This window comes from Scyliorhinus torazame, chromosome 18, assembly GCF_047496885.1.
Source record: "Scyliorhinus torazame isolate Kashiwa2021f chromosome 18, sScyTor2.1, whole genome shotgun sequence".
Taxonomy (NCBI): Eukaryota; Metazoa; Chordata; class Chondrichthyes; order Carcharhiniformes; family Scyliorhinidae; genus Scyliorhinus; species Scyliorhinus torazame.
Window position 1 is genome coordinate 68,691,967 of NC_092724.1, and position 20,619 is coordinate 68,712,585.

At 42.8% G+C, this 20,619-nt stretch overlaps 2 protein-coding genes across 3 annotated transcripts in view; both read right to left on the reverse strand.

The window, feature by feature from the left end:
• Nucleotides 1-1,994: 1,994 nt before the first annotated feature.
• Nucleotides 1,995-20,619, reverse strand: part of cherp (calcium homeostasis endoplasmic reticulum protein) — a 162,853-nt gene continuing 144,228 nt past the window's right edge. Inside the window, exons 17-21 of one of the 2 annotated variants that reach the window (XM_072482849.1) lie at nucleotides 17,767-17,880; nucleotides 15,852-15,946; nucleotides 15,102-15,287; nucleotides 11,133-11,215; nucleotides 1,995-7,094 (exon numbers count right to left, since the gene is read on the reverse strand). In XM_072482849.1, the coding sequence (XP_072338950.1) occupies nucleotides 11,163-11,215; nucleotides 15,102-15,287; nucleotides 15,852-15,946; nucleotides 17,767-17,880 (448 nt within the window). In that variant the 3' untranslated portion in view covers nucleotides 1,995-7,094; nucleotides 11,133-11,162. The remainder of the gene's footprint in view (nucleotides 7,095-11,132; nucleotides 11,216-15,101; nucleotides 15,288-15,851; nucleotides 15,947-17,766; nucleotides 17,881-20,619) is intronic. The other variant, XM_072482850.1, reaches the window with a different exon arrangement.
• On the reverse strand, nucleotides 12,318-12,997 carry LOC140395277 (peptidyl-prolyl cis-trans isomerase-like). Its single transcript, XM_072482851.1, has one exon. It carries the CDS (start codon nucleotides 12,911-12,913, stop codon nucleotides 12,410-12,412), a length of 504 nt encoding a protein of 167 aa, XP_072338952.1. The 5' UTR covers nucleotides 12,914-12,997; the 3' UTR covers nucleotides 12,318-12,409.

The window sequence follows — 20,619 nt, forward strand, 5'->3', positions numbered from 1 at the left end:
GACTACAGGATAAGGTGATGTCAAAAACTGGGGTTGAAGAGGGGAGGATTTCGGAGATATACAAAGAGTTGATGGAGTGGGCGGGGGCCCCGATCAGGGAGGTAAAGCGGAAGTGGGAAGAGAGCTGGAAATGGAAAAGTGGGAAAAAGCATTGGAGAGAGTGAATTCATCCTCGTCCTGTGCCAGACTTAGCCTGATCCAGTTCAAAGTAGTCCACAGGGCCCACATGACGGTAGCCCGGATGAGCAGGTTCTTTGATGAGGTGGAGGATAGATGTGGGCGGTGTGGGAGTAGCCCGGCGAACCATGCACATATGTTCTGGGCATGTCCGAAGTGGAGAGGTTTCTGGCAGGGATTTGCGGACGTTATGTCAGAAGTCCTGGAAGGGAGGGTAACTGAGTCCAGAACTGGCAATATTTGGGGTATCGGATGATCCGGGGGCCAAGGGGGGGGGGAAAGAGAGGCCGATGTCCTGGCCCTCTCCTCCCTGGTGGCCCGGAGACGGATTTTGCTGGGATGGAGGGACTCGGAGCCCCCAAAGTCAGGTGTGTGGGTCAGCGATATGGCAGGGTTTCACAGCCTGGAAAAAAAATCAAGTTCGCCTTGAGAAGATCAACTCAGGGGTTCACCCAGAGATGGTAACCATTCATCGACTTCTTCAAAGAAAATTGAACGTCAGCAGTAAGGGGGTGGTGGGGAATAGGAGGCATGGCAGTGTTAGGCAAGGACAGGGAACTCAGTGTATGGGTAATTAGGGAATAGGGCGTGGGCAGTAGGGGGCATTGTTTTTTTAGGTTTTTTGCGTGTGTCGGCCCACGCGGTTGTTTAAGAAATGTTAATGTATTAAACTGTGAAAATTACAAATGCTTCACTAAAATATTTTCTAAAAAAAAAGAATTGTTAAAATTTGAAAATTTAAAACAAAACCATTTTTTAAAACAGTACTCTCAACAGGGAGCTATATATTTTCACAAGTTAGAACAAATACAGCAAAAACCCACATAAAATTAAACCCCCTACCCAAGTCCAACTTACAAAACATTCAACCCAAACAAGAGAAATGCAAACATGAACAAGAAACCCCATCAATTCCACATTTCAACATGCTCAGCTCCAATATCCAAAAAACCTCAAACCTACAAAGGAATCTGCCTCCTCCAGCCCTTCATAAGTAACTCTTCGCCGCGCTGGGTACACCGCCCAAACTGGACTCCGCTTTCATACAGGGCGGCTTTGACCTTGTTAAAACGTTACCCGCTTCTTTGCCAGTTCCCCATTATCGCGTGCAACATGTTTGGGACAGCATGTCCAGGATTACTTCCGAACAATATTAATGACTGGAGATCCAATGGGATTCCCACTATATTCTATTTCCTTTTGAAAACTGAACTAACCTAAATGATATTCATTAGCAAGTAGAGCATAAAGAAGCAGCAGTTAGTGAAGGAATAAAATATTCTTTATAAGAACTTTTGGCTTAAACAGACGAACAAAAGAAATTTTTGGATCCGTCTTTATAGCCCCTCACAACATAATACATTATAATTTCCAACATACCGCTGGAGTATGAATCTCTATCCAGAACAAAACCTGTAACTGAATTCTCCACATCTCTGAACCAGTAAAATTACAATTGTTCGCCAGTAGCTGGAAGAACCTCTCTCACAAGGGCTACTCCAAACTCCTTTCTCCCTGCCAATTTAACCTTCCTAACAACTATACATTGGTAAAGTGCCAATCTTTAATTAATAATCTCCAACGGCACTGGCCAAACAGCAAAAACACTTTAATTAGATTAACTAATGCACAGGCACAGATAATTAAAACCATCCAGAGTGCAGCCGTGTGACCACACAGTTTTGAAGATTTCATTACCTAACGAATGAGCCACTGCTTGAGGTCATCTCTTAATTATGCCCAGAGAAGAGTTAAAAACATCATGTGCTGTGCTGGAGATGAAAGAATCAATATTAAACTTCTACAAGTACAAATGGTTCCAATGGAATGACCTTTCAGTTTATTTGGTGCTCGTTGATCTGCTAGTTCATAACACATAGGCATTCTGTAACCTAGCTCACAATACATTTCTTTGTGATCGAATCACTTAAAAGTTTTCCAAATAAAAATACAGAAGATTTAAAAAATCTGTTCTTATTTAGCACATTCCCCCACTTGTAAAGGAGCTCTAATAGTTTGTACCTAAAAATCTTCACGGAGACCACTGATTTGCAACCTGGTGCTAGCTACAAAACATGGATCCTCAATAGTTCAAATCAGTGAATCACCTACACCGTCAGCTCCTTGGTTGCCAAATAAATCTGATTTTTCCTCCCAGTTCATTAAAGTTTACCACCCAAGTTATTACAATTCTAACCCATAGCCACCACTCAGCTTTCCAATATTTTGAATCTTGACTTGATTTGTTGCGTTGTTTAGAACAGGAAGCTTCCAAGTTTGGTCTGTACTGGGTTCCATTTGGGGAAATGGGTGGTGCCCTGTTTCCATGGGTTGTCAAGAGGTTTCCCACACTTGATCTCTGTTGAACACATGAGGAAACAGGTTCAGCTACTAGCCTCACTGGGCCCACCCCAGCAGTGAAATAACCAAGATGTTTCAATTTGTCAAAGGCACTATATAAATACAAGTTGATTTGTTGTTGATTTTAGGCTCAGATGAGGATAGATCCTCCAGTGAGATACCAGTTGGCCGTTGATGCACATGGAACCAAAGCCTATTCTAGGAGATCACTATCTATGCATGATTCTACATATGTTTCTATCTGGGGCGAGGGTGAACATCCTAAGAAGCATCCTCAAACATCTTGAAGGACATTACTGGGAGAGTTTCAATGGTTGCATTAAAAAAGTCTATTTTTTGGAGATTCAGCCATTCCAACAGGTAGAAACCCAAAGGCAAAAGAATGCAGATGCTGGAAATGTGAAAGAAAAGCAGAAAATACTCAATACTCAGCATCTCCGCAGCATCAGAATGTAAGTGAACCCGATTTCCCTTGCAGAAATTCTTGCCAGATCTGAGAATTTCCAGAAATTTCGTTTTTTAGGTTGAAACCCATCAACAAACCCATATTGAGAAGTCAATGATATGAAATGCTCAAAATGTGTGCGTCAGTTTTAACTGTGGAGGTTAAAATCTCAGCTCAGAGTAAGCTTCCTCCCTATTGCCCCAACGAGGACCACCCACTTTATCAGGTGGAAAAATTGCATGAATGATTGTGAGTGGAAGGTACCCCATCCAGCCCTTTCTCCTGGTCCCACCAGTGAGTCAGGCTATGTGATCAATCATCAGTAAATAGGGCCTCGAAGATCTGCCTGGCTCACTTGTTGAATGACTGAGTTATCACAAAGGATTGGCTTGGTTCTAATCTCCAAAGGTACCACTGCATAGACTACTGGATAGTCCCCTCCTTCAAGGAGAATTGGTACTGGACAACTGTCAAGTAACAGTGTCGTGTTAGGTACACTGGTATAACACTGGCTGCAACTGGATGCAGCAAAAATCAAAAAGATACTCCAGACCTTGAAGTTAGTTCAATCAGGTTTATTGAACTAATGGCACAGTTCTCTGTAAGTTCGACTCTCTGCTAACTTAAGTGTGGTTACTCTGGCTGACTGAACCAGACTAGCTCTCAGCCACGTGGTGGAGGTGTGAGATTGTAACACCACCCTTGACTGACTCTCTAGATGTTCATCAGTGGAAAGAGGCGGAGTGTGAGTGCCTTGTGTCTTTTATAGTCAGATCCCACCCGAGTGCCCTGCCTGCTTATTGGTCATGCCCTGTTCTCGGTGTCCATTAGCTGCTTGTCTGTATTTCATTGTGTGTGTGTCTGTATATCATGACATCTCCCCTTTTTTTTAATGTTTGGATGACATATGTGAACGTATTTACAAGAATAGGCCAATATTAACATATATACATGCAGTGGATGTGAACATATGTACATGTGAAAACAGCTGTCTAATGCGAGAACACAGAACATAGCAAACAGAACAAATGTTCATAAGTCTAGTCTCTGTGGCTTGCGTCGGATCCTGGTCGACCGTGGGAGAGGCGGTGGTGGGGGCGACAGCACCTTGATGGGCGGGATTGAAGCCTGACTGGAGGCCTCGTGAGTCGAAGTGTCAGGAGGTGGCAAAACAACAGAAGGAAATGGAGAAGAATGTGGTCGCGGGCAGGCAACTTTGCGCTGTGCCCGTCTGTTTTGTTGAACTAATGGCAGAGTTAGCAGTTCTCGGTGAGTTTGACTCTCTGCTAACTTAAGTGTGGTTACTCGGTCTGACTGAAACAGACTAGCTCTTAGCCACGTGGTGGAGGTGTGAGATTGTAACAACACCCGTGACTGACTCTCTAGATGTTCATCAGTGGACAGAGGCGGAGTGTGAGTGCCTCGTGTCTTTTATAGTCAGATCCCACCCGAGTGTCCTGCCTGCTTATTGATCATGTCTTGTTCTCTGTGTCCATTCGCTGCTCGTCTGTATATCATTATGTGTGTGTTTGTATATCATGACAAACAGGTTGAGATTTTTGCAGGGATTTCTCAAAAATGGATGAGTGCCAAGAACTTGCAAATCTTTACCAAGGAGTATCTGAGACAAATGCATTCATGGAGAAGCGAGATAAGCAAATGAGGGGGAGGAAATAGAAGTATTTGCTGAAAGGTTAGATACAGAGGGGTGGGAGGAAGCTCATGTGGAGATGCCTGGTTGTGTGCTGCAGATTCCAAGTAATCCATAATCACCGTATGGGCACATACCATAATCGCAAAAACAGCAAGGTTCCCCAGGCAAGCTTAGCTGAAGGTAGCCTGATTTTCACTGCAACCAGCTTCTGGTCAGATTGGCACCGAGGGTCGTCTTTTTGACTGAATCCTTAGTGTCTTTGACAATTATTAATCATTCTATATTTTCCAAAGAGTAAGGACAGAGAAAACAAGCTGAGTGGGCAAAAGTAGGACAGAAGAGGGCAGCATGGTGGCGCAGTGGGTTAGCCCTGCTGCCTCATGGCGCCGAGGTCCCAGGTTCGTTCCCGGCTCTGGGTCATTGTCCCGTGTGGAGTTTGACCCGGGAGGGGGGGCACTGTGTCACAGCTTTACTGGGATTATTACATGGTCTACACTTTACCATGCAGGCAAAGAAATAACCTACTTGTAGTATCATCCATTTTTTAAAGGGTGAATGTTTGGGCCAGTGAAATGCTGCTAGATATCAAAAGCATGGTCAAGAAACAACAGTATTAATAACAAGTTATTAAAAGGCCATTTAATTGACCATGATTTCTTATTGACAGTTTGATGACAGGGATATTGCTGTACTCAAATTCTTCTCACCCCACTGGTTAGCTACACTAATGCTGCTAACTCCAGGCAAGTGCTTGATGGGAGCGTTCTAGCTAAATCTACTTCTTTATGGCTGGAAACAAGATAGTAGAAATAAAATATCTGCATATGGGCACGCTTAAACCAATGTTGTGGTAACATATGAGGGTCAGAGCAGTCATCCTATTGTTTTGTCCATTTGGATTCCATTGAGATGTAATGCTTTCAGATGCTTAGGTACAAAGGGCGGGATTCTCCCATTCGGCGGCAGAGTGTCCACACCGTCGGAAACACAACGGCGTGAACGGGCCGCTAGGAGTACCGATTCAGGTCCCTACAGGGGGCCAGCACAGTGCTGGAGCGGTTCACGCCGCTCCAGCCTCCCATCCCGGCACAAACTGTGCGCCGCGGGATCCGCGCATGCGCAGTGGCATCGGCATCAACGAGGACATGCGCAGTGGTGCCATCGCCAACCCGCACATGCACGGTGACCTCCCTCAACGCGCCAGCCCCGACGCAACATGGCGGGGGAGGTCAGGGGCCTGCGCGTAAGAAAATACGCCCGGGGAGCGATAGGCCGATCCGCCGATCGGTGGGCCCCGAACGTGGGCCAGGCCCCATCGGAGCCCCCCCCACCACCACCACAGGCCACCCCCCCGACCCTGCGTGCAGAGTTCCCGCCGGCTGCGACCAGGTGTGGATGGTGTCAGCGGGACTGCCTTTTTAGAGCGACCGCTCGGCCCATTGGGGCCGGCGAATCGGCGGCCCATGACGCGCCAATTCTCCGCTCTGTGGAGAATCGCATGCCGACGTCGGGGCGGGGTTCTCCGGCTCGGCATGGGGCTGGGAGAATCCCGCCCAAGGTTCTGCAATTCCCTCCCTCAACCTCTTCTTATCTTCACTTTCTGACCTCCTTAAAATTTGTGTATTTGAATAAGCTTTTGGTCAGATGTCATAATATCTCATGTGGCTCAGTATCAAATTTTCTTTTATAACACTCCTGCGAAACACTGCGAGCTATATAAATACAAGCTGTTGTTGTCTCCACATAAACGGAACATGTAATTTATTTCCTGGAGTCAGGAATTTGTTCTCGTCACCGAGCAGGAAACCTAGTGACCAAACTAGAGGTTGGCACAATAAACAGAAAACGTTTAGTTAAGGATTTACTGATTGAGAAACTTTACTCCTGCAGTTCGGATGAACAGATTAAAATGGTTCACAAAAGTCATTACACTAGGTCTAGTCTGATGACTGATCAAAGAGAGTGTTAACAATCCATTCACACCTCTCTGTAACCAAACAAAAAAGGGCAAGTGAAAATACTTCAAGACTTCCGAGTCCTTCCTCAGTACACAACGGAGGAGATAATCAAAATGTCCAATTTTAGGCCAACACAAACACTTATAATTTGTCAGTATAAAAATTCTCATCCTATCATTGATGCCTACAACTCTGCACTGTTTCACAAAAAAAAATACACTGGGAAAGACATCATTGTATTAGCAGGTACCGCAAGTGAAAGTGAGATTATGGCATATTTGATCTGCATGAAGATTCATTAGGGATTTAATCCTTTGCTCGTGTCCCAGCCCTGAAATACTCAGATATATGAGGCCTCCTGTAGTCGATCAGTCCAGCAGTGAGTAGCTTGGGTTTCTAAGTCCTTATTGGGTTATGGGAGTGATGCAGAACAAACACACTTCCATCTTCTCACGCATTCTTCACTCGGGGGGTGGCTGTTCCTGTATTTCTTTCTTCACTGCAATAACAGAGAAATATTAAAAAGCAAAACAAATATTCTAATACTTATTAAATGGTGTAATAAATTCTATAAGGGAATATGATAAAAGTTTATTATCCAAGGCTACCTGAAAACTACATTTAAAATAATTCGATTTCCCCGAATTTAAGTCAACCTCAGACTAATTTTACTAAGCGTGTAATGTTCATAACAATTAGCAATGAAGCTCCCTGAAACAATCACTGAATTACTAATTCTGCACATCAATAAATGAGGGAGCCAGGGGAGTTTTGTTAAAATACTGAATCACCGATCATTTCTTTACAACAGCAGGATGCATTGGTTCAAACACCTGGAAAGGTGAAGCATTTACATTTAAGAACAGTCAAATTTCAGATATTAAAAAATCAGTCTTGGTGGTCCCTGAATGAAGTAAATTTGGAAGAAAAAGCTTCCTTGCGAGTCAGCTGAAATTGAATTTTGATAAGGGAGACAAGCTTTTGGTTTATACCAAAATTGTGTGAAGAAAAAGCTTAAAGCCTTAAGAGATTAAGAAGTGAAGGATAGTGTCATATGAGAGTACCTTTAAGAAATGGGTGTTAATAAATGGGTGTGTATATAAATATCTGTAGTGAATACCTTTAAGAAATGGGTGTTTATTACTGCAGTGATGTCAGAGAGTGAGTGGAGCTGGGCTGTCTGTCAGCTTTATACTTTCATTTTAGGCTGTTTGCTGCAGGGTGTGTTTTAGTTTCGTTTTCAGAGCTGGATAACTGCAGTCACAGCCAGAAGGGGTATTAGTCTCTCTCTCTATAATCTAAAAACTGTAAATCGATCCATTGGTGATTTAAAACTAATAACTGCTCTCAGTGGTGACTTTAACCTGATGTGCTTCTGTTAAAGATTTTGTTTTTAAGTCTTATGGATGTTAAAAGGAAAGCTTAAAGGACCACTTAGTGTTGAAGTCTTTGGGGGTTGTATTTGAATTAATGGTTGCTAAGATGTTCACTATATGTTTTAAAAAGGTTAACTTGAGTTTATAGAATAAACATGGTTTTGCTTTTAAAAAATACTTTTCCATTTCTGCTGTACCACACCTGTAGAGTGGGCCGTGTGCTCCCCATACCACAATCTATTAAAAGTTGTGGGTCAGGTGAACTCCATGATACACTTTGGGGTTCTCTAAACCCTGGCCCATAACAAATTGGGGGCTTGTCCGGGATAAAAGTCTATCTATTGGATTGGCTTAGTGAATTTAAAGACAATGAGGGGTGAGCATATTGTGTGGTTGCTTTTCAGGTGTGGTATTCTAGTTTAAGTAGGGAGTGTGTTGTGGAAAATGGCTCTTTCAGAGGCTCAGAAGTTTTTGGGGGTGGAGACGGTCACATGCAGTACCTTACGGACAGAGACTAAAAGCAGACTGTTAGATTTGGCAAAAACATTGCAGTTAACATTACCTAACAAAATGTGAAAAGATGAGGTAATTATGGCGGTGGCTTAAGCATTTAAAGTTGCCTGAGATACAGTTTGACTCATTGGAAATGGCAAAAATTTAGTTACAAATTAAACAAATGGGAGATGAGAAAGAATTAAAGCAGCTTGAATACGAAAGAGATAGAGAGGAAAAAGAAAGAGAAAGGGAGATACAGATCAGGAAAAAAGATAGAGAGAGAGAGTTTGAACTTCAGAAAATGGCCACGAAACATGACAGTCAGTTAAAATTGGCAGGCATAAAGGGAAACGTACAGTTGGATGATAGTGATGAGGATAGTGAGAAAGTGCGTCATAGTTAAAGGCTTGGTGGAGATCTATTTAAATATGTCCAGGCATTGCCAAGGTTCGATGAGAAGGAGGTAGAAGCCTTTTTCATTTCATTTGAGAAGGTAGCTAAACAAATTAAATGGCCACAGGACATGTGGGTATTACTGATTCAAACACAGCTGGTAGGTAGGGCTAGTGGAGTGTTTGCATCACTACCGGAGAAGGTATCTGGGTCGTATGAGGTGGTGAAAAAATCCATCTCAGGTGCATATGAACTAGTGCCTGAAGCCTACAGCCAAAGGTTTAGAAATTGAAGGAAAGAACCTGGTCAAACATACATGGAGTTTGAAAGGATCAGAGTAATTTTGATAGGTGGATAAGGGCTTTGAAAATAGACCAAACGCATGTAGCTCTCAGATAAATTATATTTTTGGAGGGGTTTAAAAATTCAATTCCTGATGTAGTGAGAACTCATGTGGAAGAGCAGAGGGTTAAAACGGCGAGGTCAGCAGCAGAAATGGCAGATGATTATGAATTAGTTTATCAATCAAAGTTTGGTTTCCTAAACATCAGTTTCAACCTGTGAGGGATAGAAACTGGGGACACGAGAAATGCTCAAGTCGTAACGATAAAGGTGATCTGATGGTAGATAATAAGGAGAGTGTACCTCAGACTAATAAAGAAATCTAGGAGAGTGGAAAAGAAATGAAAAGTTTCAAATGTTTTCACTGTAATAAACTAGGCCATGTAAAGTCACAGTATTGGTGGTTGAAGAAAAGCACTGGGAAGGTTGATGTGGTAAAACAGGATAAGACACTGAGGTTTGTTAAAGTGGTAAAGGAAAGCCCAAGTGAAGCGAAGGAGGGGCAAAATATTGTACAGCCTGATCAAGAGGTGATTGATAAGAATGTGCCAGATCTCTTTAATATTTTTAGTTCAGGAAATTGGCGGAGTTACAACAGAAAGACATAGAAATAAAACGGATGTATCAGAAAGCATACACAAAAGAGGAATCTGAGTGTGTACCAGAGTGTTATTACCGTAAAAGTAATGTCCTGATGAGAAAATGGAGACCTTTACATATGCAGGCGGATGAAAAGTGGGCAGAAGTTCATCAAGTAGTATTGCCGGTAGGGTATAGAAAGGAGGTGTTGTGAGTTGCACATGTGGTACAAGTGGGAGATCATTTGGGATTAAGGAAAACTCAAGCTAAAATAAAAAAACATTTTTATTGGCCTGGACTACATAAAGATGTAGTGAAATTTTGTCAATCATGTCACACATGGCAAATGATAGGCAAACCTCAAGCAGTGATAAATCCAGCACCTTTAATTTATTAATTTAATTAATCCAGCACCATTCCAGCATTTGAGGAACCTTTTACAAGGGTCCTAATTGATTGCGTAGGACCGCTTCCTAAAACGAAAAGTGGGAATCAATATCTTTTGACTATAATGGATGTGTCTCCTAGGTTTCCAGAGGCCATTCCAGTATGTAATATTAGAGCTAAAAAGATTGTGGAGGAGTTACTTAAATTCTTTACTAGATATGGACTACCCACAGAAATACAATCGGATCAAGGATCAAATTTTACTGCAAGGTTATTCAAAGATGTTATGGATAGCTTAGGAATAAAACAATTTAAATCAACTGCGCACCATCCAGAATCACGGGGAGTGTTAGAAAGGTGGCATCAGACATCAAAGACAATGTTGAGGGCTTATTGTCAAGATTATCCAGAGGATTGGGATAAAGGAATTCCATTCGTACTGTTTCCAATTAGGGATGCACCTAATGAGTCAACCAAATTCAGTCCTTTTGAACGAATTTCTGGTCATGAGGTAAGAGGACCACTTAAATTGATTAAGGAAAAACCGGTGCGTGGGAAATCGGAAATTACATTATTAGATTGTGTGTCAAATTTTAGGGAACGATTAAATAGAGCAGATGAATTGGCTAGAAAACATTTGAAAGTTGCACAAAATGTGATGAAACGGGTTGCGGACAAGAAATCCAAAGTTTGTAGTTTTGCCAGTGGAAATAAAGTTTTAATGTTGTTACCGGTGGTAGGTGAGCCTTTAAAAGCTAGGTTTCGTGGACCGTATCAAATTGAAAGGAAATTAAGTGAGGTGAATTATGTGGCAAAAACACCAGATAGAAGGAAGACTCACCGAGTGTGTCATGTGAATATGCTTAAAAGGTACTTTGAAAGGGAAGGAGAGGAAAAGAAGGAGGTTTTAATGATTCTAATTCAAAGGGACGAACCAAATCCAGATGACTGTGAATTTGACATACCTCAAATTAAATTGGAAAACGAGGATGTTCTTAAAAATTGGGATGAATTGTTGAGTTACCTTCCAGAGGAAAAACGGACTGACCTGAAAGAGTTATTGATATCACATGGGCAAGTTTGTAGAGATAGATTGAGAAGTACTAAAATGGCTATACATGATGTAGATGTGGGAAATGCTGTTCCAATCAAACAACATCCATATAGACTTAACCCTTTAAAATTGGCACAGGTTAACAAAGAGTTTGAGAGTATGCTTAAAAATGGCATAATTGAAGTGAGTTGCAGCCAATGGAGCTCACCCATAGTGATGGTGCCTAAACCAGACAGTACCCAACGGTTGTGTGTGGACTATAGAAAGGTTAATGCAGTTACAAAAACGGACTCTTATCCTATCCCATCTTTGGAGGATTGCATTGAGAAAGTGCGACAATCAGCTTTTATTTCCAAACTGGATTTACTTAAAGGTTACTGGCAGGTACCTTTATCCGAAAGGGCGAAGGAGATTTCAGCTTTTGTGACTCCAGGTGGTATATGCCAATTCAAAGTTATGCCATTTGGCATGAAAAACGCCCAAGCCACATTTCAACGGTTAACTAACAAAGTCGTTTCAGGATTACCCAATTGTGCAGTAGACATCGACGATCTGGTAATTTTCAGCCAGACAAGGAAAGAATATTTAAAACATCTGATGCAGTTATTCGATGGACTTCAGGAGGCGGGTTTGGTGATAAACCTAGCCAAAAGTGAATTTGGAAAAGCCCAAGACACTTTCCTTGAGGAGTTTCCGATACCTTCAAGACGAAGGGAAATAATGTGATTTCTTGGCATGAGTGGATTTGATCAAACATTTGTCCAAAAGTTTTGTAGCGTGATTGCTCCACTGATGGACTTGTTGAAGAAACGTCGAAAATTTCAATGGCGTTTCAACAGGCATTTGACTGCCTGAAAGCTGTGATAACCAATGCTCACGTGTTGGAGAATTACAAGAGGCTCTGTGATCAGATTGAACTAAAGTATCTGACTTTAAAGAGACATGCTGAGGCGTAGAGAAATGGATGGATCGTGCAGAGACCTTCTTGTTCAAAGAGATTGTCAATCGAGAGGAATTCCAGTTGGAGGAAGAACAAAAATGGACGATTTTATTATACCTGTTTGTGTGTGTTGTTTTTTTTTTTTTTTTAGAAGCGTAAATGATCACATTTTATTGAAATTGGGCAATGCTATTTGCAATTACAATTAGTTCAGTTCAGCTGCCCACAATCCAGAGATGCAAATACAATTAGTTCAGCTGCCCACAGTCAGAGATGGTAATTTTCTTGCTGGTTTTGCCACTTTGGCTTCCATATTTTTCCATTTTCTTCACAATATCCATCCCGTCTGTCACTTTGCCAAACACAACATGTTTTCCATCCAACCATGCAGTTTTCACGGTGCAGAGAAAGAACTGGGATCCATTTGTATTTGGCCCAGCATTAGCCATGGACAGGATACCAGGTCCTGTGTGCGTCAGTTTGAAATTCTCATCCTTAAACGTTTCACCGTAGATGGACTTCCCACCAGTGCCATCGTGCTTGGTGAAGTCACCACCCTGGCACATGAAATCAGGAATGACTCTGTGGAATATCGAGCCCTTGTAACCAAACCCCTTCTCACCAGTGCACAATGCACGGAAATTTTCTGCAGTTTTTGGAACCACATCGGCATGGAGCTCCATCACGATCCGGCCCAGGGGTTCACCGCCCGCAGAAACGTCCATGAAAACGCGGGGATTCGAAGCAGCCATCCTGATTGCTGAATAACGGGAAAGGATCTTCGTCTGTGTGCTGAGGGCGTGGGGGATCTTTGCAGCAATCGTGTTGTTTTTTTTTTTTAAACAAAAAAAATATATTTACTGTGTGCATTTCTTAAAGGATAGTGAAAAGGTGAAAAATGAAACCGTCTTGAAGTTGATGGTTTATTTATTTTTTTTTCTTGGGGGGTGTCATGTGAGAGTACCTTTAAGAAATGGGTGTTTATTACTGCAGTGATGTCAGAGAGTGGGTGGAGCTGGGCTGTCTGTCAGATTTCTCCTTTTGTTTTAGGCTGTTTGCTGCAGGGTGTGTTTTAGTTTCGTTTTCAGAGCTGGATAGCTACAGCCACAGCCAGAAAGGGTATTAGTCTCTCTCTCTATAATCTAAAAACTAAATCGATCCTTTGGTGATTTAAAACTAATAACTGCTCTCAGTAGTGACTTTAACCTGATGTGCTTCTGTTAAAGGTTTTGTTTTTAAGTCTTATGGATGTTAAAAGGAAAGCTTAAAGTATTACTTAGTGTTGTAGTCTTTGGGGGTTGTATTTGAATTAATGGGTGCCAAGATGTTCACTGTATGTTTTAAAAAGGTTAACTTGAGTTCATAGAATAAACATTGTTTTGCTTTAAAAAATACTTCTCCATTTCTGCTGTACCACACTTGTAGAGTGGTCAGTGTGCTCCCCATACCACAATCTATTAAAAGTTGTGGGTTAGGTGAACTCCATGATACACTTTGGAGTTCTCTAAACCCTGGCCCATAACAATAGTTAATGGATGAACTTCTCTTGGAAATGGGTGTCCTTGCTCATCAACAAGAATGTATTTGCAACCAATCACTACCTGAAACACCAGGACTGTTCAAGGAGGATTTGAATCAATCACCTCTGATGTTCAGACAGAAAGCTTGGAAGGGTAGGACTGTCTTGTATTGGGCATCTAGAGTATGATCTTGCAATTGAATGTGCAGGCATGACGTATATGGAATGCACACTGAAAATGCATTGAAGAACAGGTAACCAATATGGTCAATTACATGGATAACACCAGTAGTATGGATAATGTGTCACAGAAGAGTGAAAACATACACTGCATTACTATTCATTTAATACTTTTTTTCCCAAGGTTCTGACACATGCTCCGTAGAGACAGTAAGTTTAATGAAACCACCAGGATGGGGCTACACACCCTGGTATCAGAATATTGAAGTTAAAGCACTGAAGGTACATAAAACTGAAAATTCCAAATTCAGAGTGATCCTCAAATATAAATAAATTATCCACACTATGGAGAACAGTGAAAGAGCACGTGGGGATCTTTAAAATTCAGATAATGACTTTTGATATCTAGAAGTATGTAGGGAAAACTAAGTTTTGAACCTTGTTTATTGGACAACATAATATTTGTGATAAGTTTGATGATTATGCCATGTAAAACAAATGGATAGAGATTTGCATAATGTCGAGATCAAAAGAGACACGATTGGAAACTGTCTACAGCACAATTGACACTCCAGTGTACAGTGGAGATTGAGAATTTCCACAGCAAAGATGGTTGACACTCCAGTGCACAGTGGGACTGAGAATTAGGGGCAGCACGGTAGCATAGTATTTAGCACAGCTGCTTCACAGCTCCAGGGTCCCAGGTTTGATTCCCGGCTGGGTCACTGTCTGTGCGGAGTCTGCGCATTCTCCCTGTGTCTGCGTGGGTTTCCTCCGGGTGCTCCGGTTTCCTCCCACAGTCCAAAGACATGTGGGTTAGGTGGATTGGCCATGCTAAATTGCCCTTAGTGTCCAAAAAATGTTAAGTGGGGGTTACTGGGGATAAGGTAGATATGTGGTGTGCAGTAGGGTGCTCTTTGTAAGGGCTGGTGCAGACTTGATGGGCCGAATGGCCTACGTCTGCACTGTAGATTCTATGATTTCCACAGCACAGGTGGTTGACACTGTGTACAGTGGAGACTGAGAATTTCCACAGCACAGGTAGTTGGCACTGTGCTTTAATCTAAAAAAAACCCTGCTCTGAATGCCCAGTTTAAAGAGGATGCCAAGATTTACTATTTAAGTACATTTGCAACCTGTCAGTCAATGATCCGATCCTGTGCACAAAAAGCAATGCAACTGAAAGTTTCAAAGCAGCACAAGTGTCACAGACACAAACTGGATTAATTCACGCAACTTACTTTCATCTCTTGCTTTCATGCGAGCTATGAAGGAGTAACTCTTATTTCTTCGATAATTCTCATAGGGATCGTCGAGTGGGACCCCTACTCCTTTATACAGGTCCCACTTATCACGGATCTCGCCTCCTTTGATTGGATCCTGAATACCCTGCTCCTTTGCCCCAAGTCCTCCCGATCCACTCCAGCCTAGAACAGACCAATACGACCAAATGATTTTCTACTGATTGCACAACCCTTGGGTGTCCATATGGTGGCTCATGAATCCCGGTTACCAGCTTCTGAAGTTCTGGTTACTTAAGTTTATATTACTGCTAATAGTTTTTACTAAGTCAGGAGTCAGGTTTGATCATTTACATTTTTCTAGTTAAATCGCTAAGTTAGCTTGAAGGAGTAGTGGTTTTCGGTCTCTATCAAAAATACATATTTTTAAATTTTACAACACTTTATATTTGCACTGCTACAATAAGTGGCTCTATCAGCTGTACTTACATTAGCTATGAATACCCTGGGATGTTACCATTGTTGCAGGTCTTGTAAGTAACAGCTACTTGAAAAACACTCATCTGTAACAGTCCCTCAATGAATACAATAAACTACAAAACTAGGCCTGTATTTTGCTTTGGTGACACCATTTGGGTAAACAACCCCAGCCACCCTTCTGAATAGGAGGTAATAATGTGACACACTTGAGTATCTTACATGGAATTGCTGCGAAAATCATGACTAAAAGTAGAATGGAGTTAACCATACCCATCTTCATTAACAGCTGATGTCCTTTGTTTTCTTCCCCTAGTCTCTGATCAGGAGTGAGGGTGACAGGACCACCGCCAAGTCCTGTTGTGGAACTGCAAGAAAACAAGACATCCATAAATTAATCCGAATGAAGAGTTCCCCCACAGGTAATCCTTTTGTAACAGCTGGAACAACTTGCAAGGACCTTTCATTCTTGTTCAAGAGCTCAGTAAATAGCTGATTACTGGAATTATCTTAGATCTGGAATCCGACAATCCTGGCAAAAAGTTGGATGTCATTAGTAAGTTGCCGAGTTTTGGAACAAAGTGTCAACGCTTTGCTCAGAGTGATCTAGGTCTCCAAACAAAGAGTAGTGACCACTAGTGAAAAGCTAAGGAACTGATTAAAGGCCACTGATGATGGGCAACATAACATTGAAGTCCAACACTAAAAGGCAAGTGCGTCACAATACATCAGGCCTGCCAGCAGTGACCTGAACAAAGGGAGAGGTTTGGAATCATCTTGGATGTATGGGAACACTAGAGTTTTCTTTGAGAATGAGTGTGTGGTTGGTGTATAGCTATGGGACAGGAGGAATATAAAAAACAATTTAAGAGGCAGATATACCAAAACAGAATCAAATACCTGGACACAATGGAACTACAGAGCAGGAGTGCAATCAGGCTCATGGATATGACAAAAGGTGTAAAATTTGGTTCGCAAAGTCCTGGAGGTACAACCTCCTTCAACACATTATGATAGGCAGTGAAGCTCACTCTCAATATTCTTTATGCAACAAAGATTATTGCAGGAGCAGCTTTTTGTCTGGTTAGATCAATGAGAAGTTAGCTAAAGCTGAATGTTATCATTCACTCCGTAACATGCACCTCACGAAGTGACAGCAGCAAACCTAACATTTCACATTGCAGACAGACAGAGCAATGTGCAAGAGTTTTAGTCTCTCACTGAACTCTGCAATGGACAAAATTAATTTATTTTACAAATAATAGCACCTTATCTCCCAAGTAAGTACTACTGAGACAAAAGGAAAATATGCTTCTTCCTTTAACTGTCTCACAGTTTGTCTCCCATTCTCTGACTTTCACTCATTCTGTCTCACTCTGTATGGGTCACATACTTTTATCATTTCTCTTGCAAATCTTTTGTTTCTTCTCAACTCAGATTCTGTGTGTTTCTTAATCTCTCTACATTTTGAGTTTTCCTTCTGACTTGTACACTCATTTTTTCTCACTGTCTCTCTTTCCCTTCCCTTCCCCTTTCTCTCATTCCATTGAGACCTGGAGGCAAACTGACCGCCAACAAAATGATCTCTCTCTCTCTTTCTCTGGGTACATTTCTTCACAATACATCTCAGTAACCCTGAACAAAAATGAAATACTGCAGATGCTGGAAATCAGTAATAAAAATACTGGAAAGAGTCTATGTCTGGCAGTACATGTGGAGAGAGAAACAAAGTTTTTAAAAAAAATTTCAGAGTACCCAATTCATTTTTTTTCCAATTAAGGGGCAATTTAGCGTGGCCAATCCACCTAGCCTGCACATCTTTGGGTTGTGGGGGTGAAACCCACGCAAACACGGGGAGAATTTGCAAACTCTACACGGACAGTGACCCAGAGCCGGGTCGAACCATAAAAATAACAGCAGGTTTACTCTCTTGAGAAGCTAAAGCCATGGCTCAAAGTCAGATTATAAATAAGTGAACAAGTTTATCACTCTTTTTTGCAGCTGTGGTTTTTTTGTTACATAAGGTATGTACAGAGAGAGGGGAACAGTGGAATATGGACAAACTAATTTGTGAACAACGCCTTCATAGCTTATTTGCGACCAATCACCCATGGACTGTAGTCCGTCGTTTTATCCTCTGCTATGTTGCAAAATCTTGTAATAGATAACACCATTTACGTGCACTTACGGTGGAGTCTGGCTACGTGACCTTGATACCCGCCTCTTTCCTGGTGAAAAGGATCGCGACCTTGAGCGAGAGTGTGAGTGAGACCTGCTCCGAGATGATCTTGACCTGCTGCGACTGAAAGAAGACAAACAAAGATGATTTTAACAAAACCTCTTAGGCTTTAAATTTAAATTAAATTTCAACAGTTTGTGGTTAAGAGTCCTATAACATATCCTGGTGCTCATGAATTTTAATCTCAAGATTGCATGACCGTCAAATCTGTTGACTGGGAGCGGCAGAAGCTGCAGATGGAGTTTGGTCTGATATCCACAGGAAAGGCTCAGGAAATGGGTGGCGGCCAGGCAGATACGAAAAGTGAAGGATAGAGGGGGCAACATGATCTTGGACCCAGCGGGGATGAACAGGGTGTTCAAGGAATTTTACAGTCGGCTGTATGAGTCGGAGCCCCCAGCTGGGGTGGAGGGGACGAGGCAATTCTTGGAGGGTTTGGAGTTTCCGAAAGTGGTGGAAGGATTGGTGGAGGGGCTGAGAGCCGCGATCGGGATTGTGTAAGTAATAGAGGGATTGGAGGACATGCAGTTGGGCAACGCCCCGGGACCGGATGGACATCCAGTGGAATTTGATAAGAGGTTTTCTGGGGTGCTGACTTCACTGCTGGTGAGGACATTTAATGAGGCTAGGGAGCAGGGTGTTCTTCCCCCAACAATGTCACAGGCATCGATCTCATTGATCCTGAAGCGGGAGAAGAACCCAGAAAAATGCGGGTCATATGGACCAATCTCTGTACTAAACGTTGACGCCAAATTGCTGGCCAAGATTTTGGCCTCGGGAATAGAGGATTGTGTTCCGGGGGTGAAGGGGAGGTCCAGAAGGGATTTGTCAAAGGTAGGCAGTTAACAGGCAACGTTAGAAGGCTCTTGAATGTCATCATGATGCCCTCCAAGGGAAGGGAGGTGGTGTTCGCTATGGACGCGAAGGAGGCCTTTGACAGGATGGAGTGGAAGTATTTGTGGGAGGTCCTGGGGCGGTTTGGGTTTGGGCAGGGTTTTGTAGATTGGGTCCGGTTGCTGAATCAGGCGCTGGTGGCGAGTGTGTAGACAAACCGTGAGAGCTCGGAATATTTTAGACTGAGCCGGGGGATGAGGCAGGGACGTCCACTCCCTCCACTGTTGTTTGCCTTGACTATAGAGCCATTGGCAATCCATTGGCAATGGCACTGAGAGCAGCAAAGGAGTGGAAGGGGCTAGTTTAGGGGGAGGGGGTGGAGCACAGGGTCTTGTTACAACCTACTCCTGTATATTTCTGACCCGCTAGGGGGGAGGGGAGTGATTATGTGGATCTTAGGGGAATTTGGCTGGTTCGCGGGGTACAAATTGAATATGGGAAAAAGTGAGGTTTGTGTGATTCAGGCGAGGGGTGGGAGAGGAGACTGGGGGAGTTGCCGTTTAAAGTGGTGGGAGGGAGTTTTCGATACTTGGGAATCTAGGTGGCTCAGGGATGGGAGCTGTTGCATGAATTAAATCTGACCCGGTTAGTTGAGCAAATGAAGGATGACTTTCGGAGGTGGGAAGGGTACAGACAGTAAAGATGACGGTTCTCTCGAGACTTTTTGTTTGTTTTTCAGTGTCTATTTTTATACCAAAGGCCTTTTTTAAGCACATTAATATGGTGATCTCTGGGTTTGTGTGGGCGGGTAAAACCCCGCGAGTAAGAAAAGTGCTGTTGGGGGGGGGGTTTGGCCCCGCCGGACTTTAGGAATTACTACTGGCCGGTAAATATAGCTATGATTAGGAAGTGGGTAGTGAGGACATCATGCAGGAGCACAAATTTAGGAGCGCTGGTAACGGCACCTCTGCCGTTCTCGCCGGCTCTGAGAGTTTGTGTATAGTGGCAGAAGCATATGGGAGTGGAGGGAGTGTCGGTGTGGGCTCCAATTTGTGGCAATCACCGGTTTGTCCTGGTGAGGTTGGATGGGGGGATTTCGGAGGTGGCAGAGAGCAGGTATTGAGAGACTGGGAGATCTGTTTATTGATGGAAGCTTCCCTGTTTGGAGGATTTGGTGGAGGAGTTCCAATTGCCGGGTGGGAATGGGTTTCGCTATCTGCAGGTAAGGAACTTTGTCCGAAGGCAGGTTTCGACCTTTCTGCTTCTACCACCACAGGGGATACAGGATCAGGTAGTTTCTAAAATGGGGGTGGGTGAGAGGAAGGTCTCAGAAATGTATAAAGAACTTATAGAGTGGGAGGGAACCCAGATAGGGAGGTGAAGCGCAAGTGGGAAGATGAGCTGGGAAAGGAGTTAGAGGCAGGTCTATGGGAGGACGCTCTGAGCAGAGTCAACACGTCCTCATAATGTGCCAGACTCAGCCTGATACAATTCAAGGTGGTTCACCGGGCAGCCATTTATCAACTTCTTCGGGGAAAATTAAACCGTTAGCAGATACAATAAGGGGGGTGGGAGGAAATAAGGGGGTAGGGGGAGTTAGTTTAGTTTAGTTTAGGCGGGATCAGCGAGAGGAGATGGAAGGACTTGGGAATTGTGTGTATAAGCTATGTTGGCGGGGTATGGTTGTTGGTTGGGGGGGGGGGGGTTGAGTGTTACGCATTGAATTAGGTTTACATTTGTATTGGTATCTTTCGTTGTGATAAAACCATAAATGCCTCAATAAAATGTTTGTTAAAATAAAATCTGGGATACACCTCAAAAAGAATGTTCCATTTTAGGTCTGGCAGTCACCTAAAGGGGATGCAAACTGAAGACAGCAATTATAAAGTGATTCGGCACAATTTTGTGTGGTATAATTTAACTTGGGAGAAAGGTTTAAGTGTAAGATAATCGGTGAATAATAAAAGA

What these genes read in the sequence shown, in the direction of transcription:
- LOC140395277 (XM_072482851.1), bottom strand. Translation starts at nt 12,913, where the DNA reads ATGGCTGCTTCGAATCCCCGCGTTTTCATGGACGTTTCTGCGGGCGGT.